The following is an 18151-nucleotide window of genomic DNA, read 5'->3' as shown; positions in this document are numbered from 1 at the left end:
AGTTGAGCTAAGGCCTCTATACTCTTGAATAACAGTACCTACTCCATGTGCCTCACATCAGGCAAACTGACTTCACACTTTTAGCCAAACTGCCTTAACTTACTTTGCATCCTCCGCATAGGCAAGGCCTTTTGAGTATGACTGCACAGAAAGATATGTTCCTGTGAATGTATCCTTTTTGACCGTTATATTTATTCATGTTTCCACCTTCAGTCCAGCACTCAAAGTTACACACGACAAAGGAGATGATCTCAAATCCACTGAAGCCGATGGAAGGATTCCCATTATCTTCAAAGTAACAAGAAAGGTTAAATGGTACAGGTTTCCCTTGCTTTATGCAGGTTCTGTATGTACGAATTTACTCCTATGCAATGACCCTTTTTATACCAAAAATTTGTTATATGCGAGGTAAATTCACTCTTACGCGATCGGAGTGGTGGAAGCCCGCAGTCTGCTGCTTTGTGGGGTACGTTGTACAAGTGACACACACCAAAATATAGTCTCCTCGCTCCTCGCTCATTGTCTGCAACACGGGTTTCTGTAGCTGCCATCCCCATTATGATAGTACCCTGTGCTTGTGTGTGCTGTCTGCTGTTTGTGAGTACCAATATTGTCTTGTAAAAGTGGTAGAAATGGGCCTGGGGGTCAGTACAACCAGGTCTTGGAATCCCTAGTTGTTACATTGTAAAGTGGGTTCCCTTTATGTAAATTCAAGTTATGCGCCATTCTCCAGGAATGCATGTACAGTAAAAAGCAAGGGAAACTGGTATACTTATAATGTTAATGCATTACAGTTAACTTTTAGCACCAGACGCAGTCCAGCAGGGAAAGGGAGCAGCACAGTGCTCCAGAAAGGTGGCTAGTCACAGCACATGGCTCTGCCTCTACCTCCCTCTCCCTGCAAAGTGTCACTGACTTGGGAGGGAGAGAGGAGGGGAGGGGGGATTAGTCACAACATGCAGGTACTAGGCATGTGTTATCAGTTAACTGTTTAGCCAATATCATTACAGGACTTTAAATGAATAATGCAGCATAACGATTGCTGACCACAAAGTAAATGAAATTGCACCCCCTCAACAACCCTGTATTTAACAGACAGAGATGCCACTGGAAGCTTTGTTAAAATGAAGTTTTTTCCAAAGGGGAGAACAGGCTAGAAAACAGCACTTCCCTCCTGTGGAAAATGTTGGTTTTGCCTGGAGGAGAACCCCAAACTGGGACTGAAAAAGTCAATTTAAAAAAAAAAAAAAAACCAGAGAGGAAAATTTTGAAATATCTCAGGTATTGAACAACCAGTGCAGAAGTTGTTGGTTTACGGTTGGCCATTCAACTTCCTGGGCATACGAATCTGCACACATCAGAGTTAGGCAGATGCTCAGACACCCAGTTCCATGACTGCCCCAGCAGACGCCTCCCACAGCAGCTGAAGACCTGAGGAGCTGAGCACCCCCAAGGGACAGTCACCCAGCGAGCAAGGGAACCAGCTGCCTCCTTGTGTTACCTGACCTTCCAAAGAGCCATGAGTTTAGCAAGCAGCTCGCTAGGTAGACAGGGATGGCAAAAGTCAGGCTGGCCAGAGCTCAGGACACAAGGCAAAGCGTTTTGATCGAACTGATATGTTCCTAAGGAACATGTCAGTTCCTTCAAATCAGCATCTCTTGATGGAGAAAAAATACTGTTCTTTCAGAAGACTTGATTTTAAACCAGCTCCAACAAAGAAGCTTAATCAAAGTTTGTGAAGCATTCTTAGAGAAGAAACAAAACAAAACATTTTTAGTTCTTTGAGCAGCATCTACAAAAAAGACAGGATGATTTCTATTACTTAGAGAGACTTCCATTTGAAAAATATACTGTACTTTTGTCTAAAATGTTGTGCCTACATTTCTTCCCAGTGGGCGCATCTACACATGCCCCTATAGTGCTGTTGTTACTGCGTCTTCATTTAATACTTCCTTTAGGAGTACTTTGCTATAGTGACTAATTCCTAAAATCACTAAAACTGAAAAAAAAAAGAAATAACCCCCCAAAATACATTAATCCCTCTCCCCAATAATACATGTAAATCAGGAAAAGTTACCTCCATGTTTCCTCAGTGCATTTACATCAATCCTCAAAATGCAGATCCATGCTTCACTGCTTTCCCTTCAGTTAATTCAGCCCAAATCCTGCAAATACCTATGCACTACCTTAACTTTACTCAGGTAAGTAAAACCGTGTAAAAGAAGCTACATATTAGACCACAATCCTGCAGTGGGATGAATTTGGGGGTGCCTTGCACATAGATGAAGTTACAAAATTGGGACCCAAGTCAGTTTTCCTGTTTCTCTAGTTCTGTCATAATTAAAATAGCAGCAAGAGAGAAAACCAAAACAAACAGAAGTGCATCTTTCATTCATCTCTGGCTTATGAAGGTTTTAAACTTTAAAATTTGGCTTAATTTCAAACTAAAGCACAAGCAACCAATTTTTTAAAAAATCTTTGCAAAGGAATATTCTAAGAAGTTTTTTTTAGTTGATCAAATTATTTCAGTTTGATTTTTATATTTTGTATTCTATTCTGTAACATAATTCAAAATAAATTTTGAAACTACGTCATTATAACATGAAAAATCAAAATATAAAGATATGAAATTAGAATATTTCAGTGTCATCAGAGCTTTCTTCCAAAGCTAAATCCAGACAAAACTGACTTAATTTTGTGAAGCATTTGAATGTCAATGGAATAGCATAGCTTGAATTATGAGTTTGATGAAGTTTCTCCAGCCAGCCAACAACATACGAAATGAAAATATAATACCACAAAAATTGGCAGATAGAACTACAGTAGTTTAATACCCGATACTACTACTATTGTTTTTTTTTAAATTAGCTTGATTTCAAATTCACAGATGTCCCTTAAAAGAAAGGCAGCTTGAAATGTTAAAATTTAGAGTGAAGGTAAAATAATGTAGTTTATTCCTAGGATGTGCTAGTTACAGTATTACTTCTGTTATATGTACACCTTATAGGACTTAATGCTAGTAGCTTTTATAAAACCATATGAATACACCCAGATAGCTATCCTGATAGATACTATACAAAACTCTATAATAAATAAAATAATCTTTCAAGGAGCTTGCCAAACTTCCTTATAATCTAAGTAGATTTGGTTGGGTAAAAGTTTTCTTGTTAAAAGTGACCAGATATGTTAAAGAGTGGCTATGGCATTTAGCTGTCTCCATTCCAGTCGTAGGATCCAGGAACCAATTCTCAATTAATTGGTTTCATATAAACATCACAATTTGAAATATTTTGGGCCTTAACCAAAGCTCACAGAAATCAACAGAGAATTCTCATAGTGTTTATAAGGTTCAGGCATAACATTTCTGACTTTTCTCCTGCAAAGTTATAAAGCTGCACTTTTACATTCACATTCTGTATCTAGTTCCATTCACTTCATTGGAATGCCTCAGAGGGCAGAAATGTAAGTAGGTAACTTCTGATCTTAAACCTACATACGATGGTGACACTAATTTCATAATTACCATAAAACAACTTATTCCATAGTAAATTCTTGACAACTCATGGTCACAGCTCTCCTTTATTGCCTCAAAATTGCAGAGTTAAGTCAGGTAATTATTGTTCTTGCCTGTCCTTCCCTCCTCCCCCCCCCTCAAAACCAACAGACACAGTACCTTCCTAACAGACAATTTTATTTTATGAAGGTAGAGGAAGTAGTTTATGATTACAAGAAAATAAATGTCAACACTCAGAAGGAATGGAAATAAGAGATCATGTGAGCAGTGGTAGAGTTTGTGAGGAAAGTACTGCTTTGTACGGGAGGATAATTATAGAAAGATTGTATTGTAGTAATTTTGCTCTTGAAAATAAATCATTATTATCTAAGTGTTGTGAAAACATTATTCAGGTACCAGGGGAACACATACACATGCAAAGCTACAACATGAACTATATTTAATAGAACTTTTCCTTAACTGGGTAACTAATGTAGCCCTATGATACATATAAAATGGCTTAGCTGTTTCATAACTTTGAGGGGCAACATCAATTTTTTTAATGGAAGAAGATTTGAGCATCTTATTCCTTCCCACCATTAGTGATTTATTACCATGGTTTCCATCTCCATACAGAAAACATCAAACATATTCAAGTGAACACAAATGACAGAGAGTCCCTACTTTGACATTTTTTTAGACTCAAGGAGAATATTGTGAAGAGCTGCGAGTAATTTTTTTCAAGAAAAGTAAAAGAAAATAACCCTATATATACAGACAGAGGTTTTTAGAATAAGCAAACAAACAATATGATAAAAGGCACCTTCAAAGAGTGGAACTTCATCTTAGTCAAATCCTTCCCTGAAAATCAATTTTAGATTTTTTTTTAAGCATAAAACTACATACCAGGTTTCCAGCCAGTAATCCTGCTGGTAATCATCATGGTCACCTGACCTTTTTACTAAGGATTGAGCTACACATTTATGAAACAAACATGCAAAACATCCTGTTTACAATCTCAGTGCTCAGCTCTTTGCACTGATCCTTAAGATTCAGCTACTAGCATTCCACAAACAACTGGCTTGTTCTGTAGCTGAGCATCCTTCCCTTTGAAAGGTTGTACCATTAATCTTCCACATACTGGCTATGTGATAAGAACATTTTATGCAGCTAAACAAATGGGCCTATTTTGCAACCAAAGTCTTTTGGCAGCAGTAGTACAGAGCATATGTGGCTAGACCATTATTTATGTAGGAGTGACCTCAAGAGGAGGGGAAACAGTTTGTTCCTACCTGGTTCAGTGCAGTTCTTGATGTACTGATGCTCGTCATCCTCTGGAATTTCAGTGGCATTCTCCTCAATTGCTTGAAGTACTTTTCTCCCATGCCACTTGTCATTAGTTTCCATGGTATAACTCAGGACATCATAACCTACAGGATAATGGAACAAGATAAATGGTCTTGCTCTGGGAAAAGCAAAAGACAAAACCATGACAACCTCTTAGAAAGTGACTTCTGACTTTGGGAGCAGCTGAACTCTGTTCCTGCATGTTCGATGTGAGACACTTTAAAGAGCCTTGACTACTAAAGTATGAATTCTCTAAACCTTCTGGAAATCCAGGTGCCTTCAAGGTTTGCCCAAGATGAAACTCAAAATTGTAGCACCCAGAATCACTTGACAATTTAGACCCAAACATCTAAATTCATCCCTACCTGGAACTATAATTAGCCTCCCACATGGATACATTAAGAAGAACCAGATTCATCCCTGCTGCAACTCCATGACATGTTGCAGAGATGAGCATAGCTCAAAGTTAACAACAAAAAATGGATTAGTTTCACACTGTGGAAGCTGCAGCCAGAGACTTTTTTTAAGTCCACAAATCAGGTAAGAATCTCCTCTCTGCACCTGCCCCTAGCACCCACTCTGTTCCCCATCACACTCAATGGCACTGCCCCTCCCTTCCCATTCCGCCTGTACCTACGCCTCTGGGCACAGGAAGGAGAGACCTCCCTAATGCTGCCACTGTCCCAGCCCCAACCCCTCTGCTTCAGTCAGGGCTGCAGGGAATGGTTGCACAGGGAGACAAACTAAACCTGGGACAGCAGCAATGGCTAGATTTTCCAACTGTGCCTCTATTCCTGGGCTGGCTGGAAACACCCAAGGAGGACCAGACAGGGAAGGGGAACCCACCTGCATACCGCTGCTGCCACTGTCCCCAACTATGTCCAGCTCCCACAGCTCCGACTGGATCTGGCAGAGCAGCAGCAGCTCAGGGACAGTGGCAGTGAGCAGGTCTACCCTTCCTGTGTGCAGAGATACAGGTGATGAGGAGGAGGAAATGGGAGGGGAGGGAAACTACCACTGAGCCCAGAGTGGAAGGGACAGGGTGCCAAAAGCAGATAAGTGGGACTTTTAGCTGCTTGGGAACATAAAAATGTTACTGGTTGCCACTTCTGCAGCATGGTGCAGACTCCACAGTGCACCCAGGAACCATCAAACTACATTCTGGAAAGGGGATAGGGATGCACACTGTGCCATTTCTAGATCTGCCCCTGACCGGCTTAAATTTTAAACAGTTTTCTGGCAAAAATCTTTGCATTTCATGCATATTTAATAATTGTTGGGAGAACAAATTTAAAATGTAGCTATTTCTCTTCTTTATTCCAAACAAAGAAGAATAGTGGACTCTTGGCACTTATTGTTTACCAAGGCCCCAATCCACAAAGCACATACATACATGCACAACATTAGGAATGTGAGCCACTTGACTGAAGTGACATGGTTAAAATTGTGGTCAAAGGTGCTCACAGATGCAGTGCTGTGCTACACAAAGTTGGCTGGCCTGATGGAAAGTTTGTAAATGAATAGAATGCTTCATAACAGTTTGCAGAGCTCTCCCTTTCTAAGAAATTAATTGTCCTCAAGACTGCAAATGTACTGGCTGCCATTATTTCAGTAGGCATGAGAATATGGAAGTCTCTCAGGTGGTATCTATATGTAAACAACAATGGCCGTTTTCAAAAAACTTCCATGAGAATTTACCCATGCTTATTTTATGAGTATTTTATGAGTGGAATACTAGCTCAAGTATTCAACCCAGACCTTTTCAACACTATGGGCCTAGTTCAATGCCCAATAAAATCATTAGAATGGCTCTAAATGGCATTGATGGGCCAGCCACTAAGTTTAAGTGCGTTCTGAAATTGTTCTAACAAAAAAAACACATATGCCTTAAATCACAAGGCTAGACTTACAGAGAGGGTTGCACAATCGTTGCTCTACTCCCTGAGGGCCTCGTTATGAAAGAATAGCTTCTCACATGGCTTAGGCCATATTCTACCATAATTCACACCTAATACAAGTCTAGTGAAGTCTATGGAATTCAGGGGATGTGAATCATAGAAATGCTCAATTCAAAAGGATATTTGAACCAGCTTCACCTTTAAAATGTTACAACAGTAATGAGGAATATCTACAAATATCAGGGTATCTTCCACCAACTCCATGTGACACCAGGAAGATGGGATAAATACTGGACTAGAGCTTCATCTAGCATAAGTTTTTCTAGTGGAGAACTTCTCAAGTTGTTCATGACTTGGCTGGAATTGATGTATCCCTTCAAACATCATGTAGACCAAACCTTTCACTAACAATCTCCACAGCAAACAGGCCAATCTTTACTTTCCATTTCTCTGCTAAAAAGTAGTGCATGTTATATAATTACTCCTGAAACTATTGTCTGGCTACACAGAATCATAGAAAAATAGGGTTGGAAGAGACCTCAGGAGGTCATCTAGTCCAACCCCTGCTCAAAGCAAGATCATCCCCAACTAGATCATCCCAGCCAAAGCTTTGTCTAGTCAGGTCTTAAAAACCTCCAAGGATGGTGCTTCCATCACCTCTCTAAGTAACCTGTTCTGGTGTTTTACTACCCTTCTAGTGAGAAAATTCTTCCTAATGCCTAACTCAAGCTTCCCTTGCGGCACCTTGAGACCATTGCTCCTTGTTCTATCATCTGGCACCACTGAGAACAGTCTGGCTCCATCCTCTTTGGACCCACGCTTTAGGTAGTTAAAGGCTATTAAATCCCTCCTCAGTCTTCTCTTCTGCAAACTAAATAACCCCAGTTCCCTCAGCCTCTTGTCAGAAGTCATATGCCTCAGCCCCAGAACCATTTTTGTTGCCGTCTGCTGGTCTGTCTCCAATTTGTCCACATCCTTTCTGTAGTGGGGAGCCCAAAACTGAACACAGTACTCCACATGTGGCTTCACCAATACTGAATAGAGGGGAATAATCCCTTCCTTTTACCTACTGGCAACACACCTACCAGTGCAGCCCAGTAGGCCATTAGCCTTCTTGGCAACAATGCCACACTGCTGGCCCAGCTTATTGTCAACTTACATCAAATAGGGACAACAAATACCATTAAAATAGCAGAGCTTTTTTTTTATGTAGTTCATCATACAGGTAATGGTCCCAGAGGCCACAGGTATTGACTACAGGGCCCATTTGAGGCCTGTGGACCATGGAGTAAGACTACTTTGAGAGTCACTAAAGTTACTGGAACACACATTATTACCATGTGAGTGAGAACCTATTTTATTTATTCTTTTCAGCAAGGAAGTGGAGGAGCAGTGGAGGGTTAAGAAAGAAAGTATTCTAGAAAATCTAATCTGTGGAACAGCATTGCTTCAAAGTTACTAAAGAATGTGAGCAGATAATGCAGGATTAAGACACTTTCTGTCTATACATCATTCACACTTGCAGATTACAAGATGTTCTCAACTGCACAAATATTGTGACTGACCTGGTAAAAGGCAACATTTTTGTTATTAGCTTTTGTTGCTATTCCTTCCTTCTCCCCACCCCATCCCCTTTTGTTCCCTACTTCTCACTCCCCTTTGGCTTAGAGGAGGAACTGCTAAATGAAGTTCTATTTCAGCAATGTCAACAAAAACACTTGGCTGTTTTCCATAACATTCTTGGCACCTCGCTGCTCAGCCCTGCACATTTCATGTTGGTCTAATTAGCTCAGAGTGCCTGCTCACATGTCAAGTGCATGAATCCTATGGAGTTTAAAACTTTGAGGGGCAAATATATTTTTCATAGGCAGAAACAAAGAGATGCTACTTGCAACACAAAGCAGACATGTAATAAAGAAAACAAATGTCTCTCTGCCATCCATCTGTCTTTCCATCATATGTCTCTCTGCCCGTCCATCCATCTTTCCTTCTGCTGTAAAACAAAATACTACTTCTCTCTCTCTGATTTTGCATGGAACATGCAAGCATTGCAACTCTACTCTGCTGCTTATGCTGAGCGGTGTTCCAACTGATGCAATGAGAGGTCATTCAGCCCACTTGGAGAGGTCACATAATTGTTTATCATCCAACCAACATGCTTCTAAGCAACTAAGGGTAGAAACAGATGTCGCTTAACATCCTTTGTGTTGCCATAAAAAAATCAGTGGACTTTCAAAAGGAAGTCATAAATTCTGCTGTTTCATTGCAGTAGATATCTATTAGGTCTGGGGTAGGAGAGTGCAGACAGCCTGAGCTGCCCACACTCTCCACGTACCCTGGCAGGTGCTCTGGGGGCTTAAGGGCCCCTCAAACCCTGAGAGTACCTGCCTGGCTTTCCCCACTTACAGAGGCAGCCCTGCGAATCCTAGGACACCTCTCCATAGATGGGGAAAGTCAGGGTTCCCCACTTAAGGAGGCATGCCCTACCAGGGGCATGTCTCCAGAACTGGGCAGAACCCATATGGGTCCTGGAATGGAACTTGAGGAATTACAATATCCTGTGCCTCCACACCAGGACCTGCTTCCCCAGAATCTCTAAAGTGGATGTAAGTGGAGAAAGTGGGTTTTCTCTGCTTACCTAGACCTGCCTCGGAAAATCCAATGGCTGGTCTGGGTAGGTGGGAAAAGCCCCAGTTCCCTGCTTACCCAAACAAGTTTCCAGAGACACTAAGGTCATGGAGGCACAAGTCGCCAGTCATTCCACCCCTCTACACCAATGCCCATACGGGTTTTCCCTGATTATAAAGATATGCCCCTGGAAATCCCAAAGTATGTCACCATAAGCAGAGAACTCCAACTTTCCCTATTTATTGAGAGGAGCCCCAGGATTCCCTGGGGTGCTTCTCTGTAAGTGGGTCTTTGAAAGACTTTCCTCACCTAGACCCACCATTGGGATCTCCAAGGCAGGTCTGGGTAAGTGGGAAAAACTGGGCAGGTGCTCTCAGGACTTGAGGGGCCTGATCCTACACAGGAATTCCTGAGGTTCACAGGACCAGGCCCCTCTAGCCCCAGGGGAACATACTGCACCTTGTCCCACAGTATCAATGGGTGGGGCAAGGGGAGATGTATTTTGCCCAGTGAAGCAGATCAGTTGTGCCATGACACACTGCAGCAGAGCTAATCCACTTTATTCCATGACATCTATTTCTATCCTAAGAGTCTTTTGCTTTGAGTTTAATGATCGAAGGGAAGCTGGGTGACAGTGACCATGAGCTGATCACCTTCACCATCTGCTGTAAGGCTGGCAAGTCAGTCAGTAATACAGAAGCCCTCGACTTCAGGAAAGCTGACTTTGACAAGCTAAGGAGGCTTGTCAGAGAGCCCCTAAAAGTCCACAACCCAATGGTGAGGGGAGTTCAGGATGAGTGGTTGCTCCTCAAGGGAGCAATCCTGGACGTGCAAGTAAAGTCCATTCCGTCTCAGAGGAAAGGCAGCAAAAGGGCACAGCAGCCCCCTTGGCTCTCCAAGGAACTGGCGGACCTCCTATGTCTTAAAAGGAAGACCTACAAAGGATAGAGGACTGGAACCACCACCAAGGAGAACTACTCTGCTCTGGTCCGGACATGCAGAGAACAAACCAGGAAAGCCAAGGCTGCGATGGAACTCCAGCTAGCTACAAATATAAAGGAAAATAAAAAGTCCTTTTTTAGATATTTGGGGAGCCAGAGGAAAAGCAAGGGCAACATTAGACCCCTGCTAAACCAGATGGGGCAACTGACAACTGAAAAAGCCAACTTGCTAAATGGGTACTTTGTGTCAGTGTTTCACCAGTCCCATGGGACGGCCCTGCTCACTATGTGTCAGGAAGGCCCAGGTGAGGGAGATTCCTTGCCCTCCATCGAAGCTGACCTCATGAAGGAACACCTCGACAGGCTGGATACCTTCAAGTCAGCCGGCCCTGACGGGTTACACCCAAGGGTACTCAGGGAGCTGGCAAGCATCATAGCTCAGCCCCTGGCACAGATATTTGAGAACCGGTGTTCTGGTGAAGTGCCCGATGATTGGAAGACAGCCAGTGTCATGCCTATCTTCAAGAAAGGGAGGAAAGTAGATCCAGCAAACTACAGGCCCATCAGCCTGACTTCTATCCTGGGGAAGATCTTGGAAAAGATGATCAAAGAGGCCATCCTTAACAGACTAGCTGAAGGCAATATCCTGAGGGATACCCAGCTTGGGTTTGTTGCGGGTAGGTCTTGCCTGACCAACCTCATTTCCTTTTATGACCAGGTGACTTATCACCTGGACAAGGGGGAAGAGATTGATGTCGTATATCTTGACTTAAAAAAAAGCCTTTCATCTGGTATCCCACAATCACCTCTTAGCTAAACTGGCTAACTGCGGCCTCAACCTCACCATAATCCAGTGGCTGGGGAATTGGCTCCGCGGTAGGACCCAGAGGGTGGTAGTTGACAGAAGCCAATCGTCTTGGTGCGCTGTGACCAGTGGGGTCCCTCAAGGCTCTGTCCTAGGGCCTATACTATTTAACATCTTTATCAATGATGTGGACATTGAAGTCAGAAGCGGCCAAGTTCGCTGATGACACCAAACTCCGGGGTAAAGCATCCACACCTGAGGACAGGAGGGTGATCCAGGTGGACCTTGATAGGACAAGAACCTGATGATGTTCAACACTGAAAAATGCAAGATTCTCCACCTTGGGAGGAAAAATCTGCAGCATCCTGATAGGCTTGGCAGTGCTACGCTGGTTAGCACTACAGATGAAAAGGACTTGGGGGTCATGATTGACCACAAGATGAACATGAGCCTTCAGTGTGACGCTGCAGCTAGTGAAGCGAGCAAAACACTGGCTTGCATCCATAGATGCTTCTCAAGCAAATCCAGGGATGTCATTCTCCTGTTGTACTTAGCCTTGGTGGTCAGGAAGGCCATATGATCAGAGGTCAGGAAAACAGACCTTATGATGACAGGCTGAGAGCCACGGGGCTCTTCAGCCTGGAAAAGTGCAGGCTCAGGGTTGATCTGGTGGCCACCTATAAATTTATCAGGGGTGCTCATCAGGATCTGGGGGAACATGTGTTCCCAGAGTACTCCAAGGGATGACAAGATTGAACGGTCACAAAACTCTGCCGCGACCAATTCAGGCTGGACATAAGAAAGAACTTCTTCACTGTCTGAGCCCCCAAGTCTTGGAATAGACTGCTGCCGGAGGCGGTTCAGGCACCTACTTTGAAAGCCCTCAAGACACATTTGGATGCTGATCTTGCTGGGATCCTATGATCCCTGCTGACATCTTGCCCCTGGGCAGGGGGCTGGACTCAATGATCCTCCAGGGTCCCTTCCAGCCCAAATGTTTATGATGAAATCTATTAAATCTTCAAGGGTGATTCACAGCATGGGAGAGTCAGAATCGAGTTCAGTTTCCTGTTCAGGATCAGGGGCTACAGTATGATCACTGGCTTCCAGAAGAAGTCATGCCCAGACCTCTTCAGAGAGAAGGATGTGGGCACAACAAAAGTGAGAGGAGGAGGATGAAGAGTGATAAAATAAGCTATCAAGTCTTTGACAGGGATTTGGAAGACACTGAAGCTAAAGAAAACAGTCTGTTATAGGGAGCCAGTTACCACTCCTATATTTCAGTTACCTAGTGTCTTCCACAAAATATTTTAGGACCTGTTTGGAAGTCCCTCCTGCATTGTATTCAACAGGTCTTTGAAATTCAGGAGGAAGAAATCGCCAGGATGAGAGTGCCATTTCTTTGTTTGAAGAAATGCCAGTCGTGTTGCCAGGGTGATGATGCAACCTTTAAGTTCATCACAAGATGATTTCTTCCAAAGGACCCCTGCCTGCCTCAGATAGCACATAAGATGGATAAAGGGAATCTTAAAATCTGGCATTTCTATGTACTGAATACTTTCTTTGGTAAAGTAAATATCACTCTGAAGTGTGCGCATGTGTAATAACTAGTCATCATTCCATACCCTTCATACCTCCTAAAATGTGCTGTTTGCTATTTTACTTTGCCTTTGAGTGAATGCAAATGCTTACTCTGTGAACAAAATGTATAAGAACAGATGGATTGCATTTCTAAAACATTAGTTCATGTGAATTTTTAAGGGCAGTTATAATAGTCCAGCACCAGGCTTCTTCCTTAATGATAAACATTCTCTTGTAATCTGAGCTAAGTAGTCTCAATTCTACATACAAGTTGCTTTCACAGTGAAGTGGGGGGGTTTTTCTGAGCAGTTGGCACTTGACTTTGGGGCAAGGGGGAAAGGAAAGGAAAAGGAAAGAAAGAAAAAAGGAACACATACACACACACACACACACCAGTCTCTTTCTAAAATTGTTATTCCCCTAAATTCTTGACACAGATCTCTTCCGTCTCCTCACAGTACAGAACAGCTTTCTTGTTTCAGAACTTGGACCTTCCCAAATGGAAAACTGAAGGTAAGTCATTCAGAATAAGCTTGGGAAATTTGCCATTTGGCAAGGGAGCTATAAGAGAATCACATCTGGTGCTAAATTAAAAGAGCAAAGACAAGAGCAGAATTTGGCCCTTTTAAAAATAATACTAATAAATCAACGGAGCTATTTTGGTTTACACCAGTTGAAACTCTGGACTAGATTCCACAACTTTAAGCAGGTCAAACAATTTCAGAGTTGAATGTAGAATTCACAAGCCAAATTCTACTCTTGGTAACTCTGGTATAGAAAGGGTTTTAGATCTATAAAGCAAGGGGAAATAAAAATATAAAAGTGAAATGAAACTCTCTTTAAAGATCTGGCCCTTTGAAAGCCGATCTCCTGAATAGAGAGCACGCTTTTAAAATTAAAAAGTAATAGATTTTTTTTATAGTTCATGATAAAATGAATCCAAGGCCTAAGCACTGGATTCTGCATTTCCCCAGTTGCTGACATAGCTTTATCCTACAGCAAGCAGGAAGCTGCTTGAAGTCTATCCGGTCTGCTGTGGTTGCACTGTTATCAGTTTTTGTGAAGCGAACACAGAAACTTGGGCTCCAGTCTTGGCAGATCTCTGAAAGAGGAACTGGATTGTCAATGTGGTTTAAACTTTAGCAGCCTGAAGGCCATCAGAACTGGGCACCTCTGAGGGCTCAGGAGATGGGACAGGGGAGCAAGGTTCTCTGGAAATCAGAAAGATCTTTATAAGGAATAAAGGGGCTCTTGAGGAAACCTAGTCACTTCTCTAGCTTCGCTTTCCTTCCGTCAGGGACTTGTTGGGCCTCTACAGCTGCCAGGCCTTGCTCACAGCTGTCAGCTAGACATCAGGGCTAGGGACAGACATTACATATAAACCAGTTTAAGTGATCAGAAACTGGTTTATGCCTGTAACAGATGTTCAGTGCACAAAAACCAGTTTGAAAATGACTGAAACTGGTTTGAGATAAACCTGATTGAATATAATATCAGACTTCACTGATTTGGGTCAACCCGGTTTATGCAATGTCTGTCCCAGACCCCTTGCTGGTTTAAGTTAAACCAGACTCTCCCAGCATCCCAGCATGCTCTCTGGGCTGGACAGGGCTCTCTGCTCCACAGCAGAGCTGGCCCCTCCCCTCTGCTCCTTGGCTGCAGCTCCAGCAGAGACTTGCAGGCACAGCAGGGTCTGTCTGGCTTCCTCCTGTTCTCCCATCCCTCTCAGCCATCACTCCCTGCTAAGTAGGGATTCCCTGTCCCCTCTGCCTTACACAAATACCTCAGCATTAGCTAGCAAACTACATGCTGGCTATGGCCCATGCTGTGGCAGACAGTAGTATCAGCTTAAGGCGTTTTGGAGCTACTCAACAGCTCAGCTGGTAATGTCCCTCTGTTCCTTCTTTGTTTAAGAAGAGCTTGAACTAATGAGAGAGGGTGTTTGTTTTCTGATAGGGTAATAAATGCTGATAATAGAGCTGATAATTGCTCTGTTATCAAGGAAGCAGGGGGAATCCTTCCCTAATCCTGCTGGGGTCTGGGTACACCCCACTCAGCTCAGCCCTGTGGAAAGGAAGAGAGGGCTGCTCTAGCACCCGTAGCTTCTAGTCTGAGCCACTGCAGGCATGTATCTGCATGTCTTGGATGTCTGTGCAGTTACAAACTGATTTAGCCTAGCCAGGTTAGACCAACTGGCAAAAACAGAATCAATTTAGGCTTAGGCTTTTTGAATATCTGTCTGTAGCCCAGCAGGCCAATGCGACATGTTGGACAAGGCAAGTGGGAGGAAAAAAGTGTAGAGTGCTGAGAGGTGGGGTCAGGAGAGATAAGGCCCCCTTCTCCTTTGCACTACCATTTGCAACAACCGCTCAAAGCTGGTTTCAGTTTGGCAACATTTTACCTCCCCTTTGCACTGTTCTCAATACTGAGCATGAGGGGCTGTATCCTTAGCATCTGAGAGAGTTTTGTTGTTGCTCTCCTATCATTTAGGAGGGAAAGCAAAGCCGAAGCCTATGGGGAGATTCCACACAAATGCATACATACAACCCTACCAGATTCATGGTGGAAGTGGGCTGTATAGCAGCTCCTTTAATCTTGTAGGTTTCCCTCCCCCCCACAAATGCTGATTGGCTGAGGGGTCCCGGTGGCCCTGCTTCTTGGTGCCAAGTGGCAGGAGGCAAAAACAGTGCCATTTTTAAAAATCATGGTTTTGGCCTCCCTGCCAATCAGGAGCAAGTGGTAGGGCTGGCACACATGGGAACCTACAAGATTAAAGAAGCTGCTGTGCAGCCCACTTCCACCATGAATTCAGTAGGGCTTTATGCATACATATACGTATAAACATACATACATACATACATATATGCATGGGAGTAAGCATGCACCCCCCCCATCAGTTGAATGACTATTAAGGTAGTTTTCTGATGTTGTTTTATATGCCAAATGTTTAGGAGTGGGTGGCAGCGGGAGGGAAAGCAGAGAAACAAGGTTTCACAAGACATGCTTTCAGCCTCTCATTTCTGAAAAACAAACAAACAAACAAACTAGCAGTCCTTTCTCAGTTTTTCCTGAGGCAAAACTTCTGCTGGGCACAGGACTTCACCCTTATTTCTTTAAATTAAGACCTGATTCATCACTTTCAATGCACGCTGGATCCAAGCTATAGCTTGCAAGAATAATCTCAACCAACAGCAGGGATGGCAAGGAACAAGCCAGATTCTTTATAAAGATCATGACTAGAACAGGTCAAAGAATTTTCAAATGAACAGTTTGCTGCTGGAGAATACGCTTATCAAAATTTAAAATGTTTTGCAAGTATTTGTCAATTCCAGTGAAATTTAACGGCAAAATTTCAGAACTATTTCTACTTTTTTCATTTCAATTAGGGAAATTTTATATTTAAACAAATCAGCATTAAAAGATATTAATTTCATAATGTATATATAGAAATGAATTTTATATATACATCTACACACATATACTACTAATGAGAGAGACACTTTATTTAAAAATACGGTTATTTTTATCTGATGTGCAGCTATCTCGTGCTTATTTTCACTGAATATGTATGTGTATGTATACTCACATATGGTATTTATACATATATATCATGATGCTGCAACATCAAAACACAAAAATGTTCCAATGTTTCCAAATAAAGATTTTTTTTTTTTAATTTCTGATCCACAGTATTTCTCCTCCTTCTCTTTGAAAGAGGAATGAAATTGTTGGAGGTGGTGGGAGCCCTGCAAAGCATTCCCATAGATTGTGAATTCGATTTTCTAATCAACTCTAATTACATAATGTGGTCTTGAAATCTGGGATGCAACAGGGGCTTTTTTGGCTTGCTCCTACTGATACTGGCCACATTCACTGGTCATTTTTCTTGTTTTTATGTATGCATTCTGCATCATAATATCAACAAGACAATACAGACAGCACATTTCCAAGAACCTTGATTTTCTAAACAACACAGATAGTGTATTAGTGTTTGTTTACTCAGTACTCTTGCTTCTGCCAAATTGGGGTGGCAGTCTTGTGAGACCAAGCTCTCTTCTGAAATTGCTGATCTGTTCTGTTTAGTTACAAAAAATGAAATGCAGTGAAAGAAAGTGTCGATCAAATGCCTTCAGACAGCTGAGAAAAGTTCAGTTTGAATTCTAAGTAAAGAGCTGGGGCAGAGTATCTTATGTTACCTAAACACACTCCACATTACATACTTGAGGTAACCTGGAAACGTATCAGACTATCTTGATAGCTTTACCTTATTTTTTTTAAGGTAATATGTAGTGTACCAGTGTCCAAACTCATCTCCAGTCAGTCTAATTTCCAAAATCAAATATTAACAGCTGATAACAGATTTGCAAGTTTCTAGAGGCTCTTGGAAATGACAGCTGTCTTTGATCTAACTTGTGCCAATTGGTCGTGGGGTCTTCTCACACACAGCTGCACGGCTTGTGGTTGGTTAGCATGAGTATATCTATGTACCTAGCCAATATAATCACTAGACTGAAAACAGTTTCTTGAAAGGGAAGAAAAGCAAATGATACAGTGATGGGGATGGGAGTGATTTTATATTTGGGGACAAACATTTCAACTCTGCCTGGCACTTCATTGGGCAGAGGAAGTCCCACCAATGAGCATATATTCCACAGGCAACCACATCATAGGCTTCTGTACTTGCTCTGTGCAGAACAGGAAAAGCCTGAGCTCTTCATTTTATCTATGTTTCTGATGTCACAACTCCATTGTGGTCCTTAGTTACCTCTCACAGGGCAGGACTTAGGGATCACAGTTGGGGAACTATGCTCAGGGTACAGACTCAGACACACAATCCCAGTCCCAGAAAGAGATTACATGGTATAAATCTGGCAAGGAGACACAACAAAGAAATGAAGGGGAAGACAAGATAATAAAATGGGGAAATAGGGGAGGACATTAAATTCCTTGGGTCCTTACTCTATAGGTCAACAAAAATGCACAGCACTATGTAAGCCATACAAAAAACCAGAATTCTTGGTTCCAAAATGCTACCTTTTATTAGACCATCCGGAAAATCGCAAGAAAACTGTCCTTTTCTGAAAGCTTTTGGAATCAAAGTCCCTTCATCAGGCTCTGGGAAGAGTATAGACGGTACAAGATGGTAAAAAGTCTCACTCTCATGGACCCAGAGAAGGGAGCCCTCTGTCTTCAGCTCCCTCTGTGCAAAAATGAAGTTTATTTTCTAACTATGGGGACTTTTTACCATCTTGTACCATCTATACTTTTCCCAGAGCCTGACGAAGGGACTTTTATCCCAAAAGCTCCCAGAAAAGAACAATTTTCTTACAATTGTCCAGTTGGTCTAATAAAAGGTATCATTTTGGAACCAAGAGTTCTAGTTTTTTGTATGTCTTTCTGTCTCAGACCAACATGGCTACCAAGTACACCCCAGCACTATGTAAAGAATTCCTCTTCT

General features: G+C 42.5%; 1 protein-coding gene across 4 annotated transcripts in view; it reads right to left on the bottom strand.

Annotated features, from left to right (window-relative positions):
* The window catches only part of SLC24A3 (solute carrier family 24 member 3), a 441617-nt gene that overhangs the window by 397185 nt on the left and 26281 nt on the right, over nt 1-18151 (bottom strand). For all 4 annotated transcript variants that reach the window (XM_019544063.1, XM_019544066.1, XM_019544065.1 and 1 more), the window contains exon 2: nt 4786-4923. In XM_019544063.1, the coding sequence (XP_019399608.1) occupies nt 4786-4900 (115 nt within the window). In that variant the 5' untranslated portion in view covers nt 4901-4923. The remainder of the gene's footprint in view (nt 1-4785; nt 4924-18151) is intronic.

This window comes from Crocodylus porosus, unplaced genomic scaffold, assembly GCF_001723895.1.
Source record: "Crocodylus porosus isolate Cpor-Errol unplaced genomic scaffold, CroPor_comp1, whole genome shotgun sequence".
NCBI lineage: Eukaryota > Metazoa > Chordata > Crocodylia > Crocodylidae > Crocodylus > Crocodylus porosus.
The sequence above is the reverse complement of the archived record's forward strand: the minus strand, read 5'-3'. Positions and strand labels throughout refer to the sequence as shown.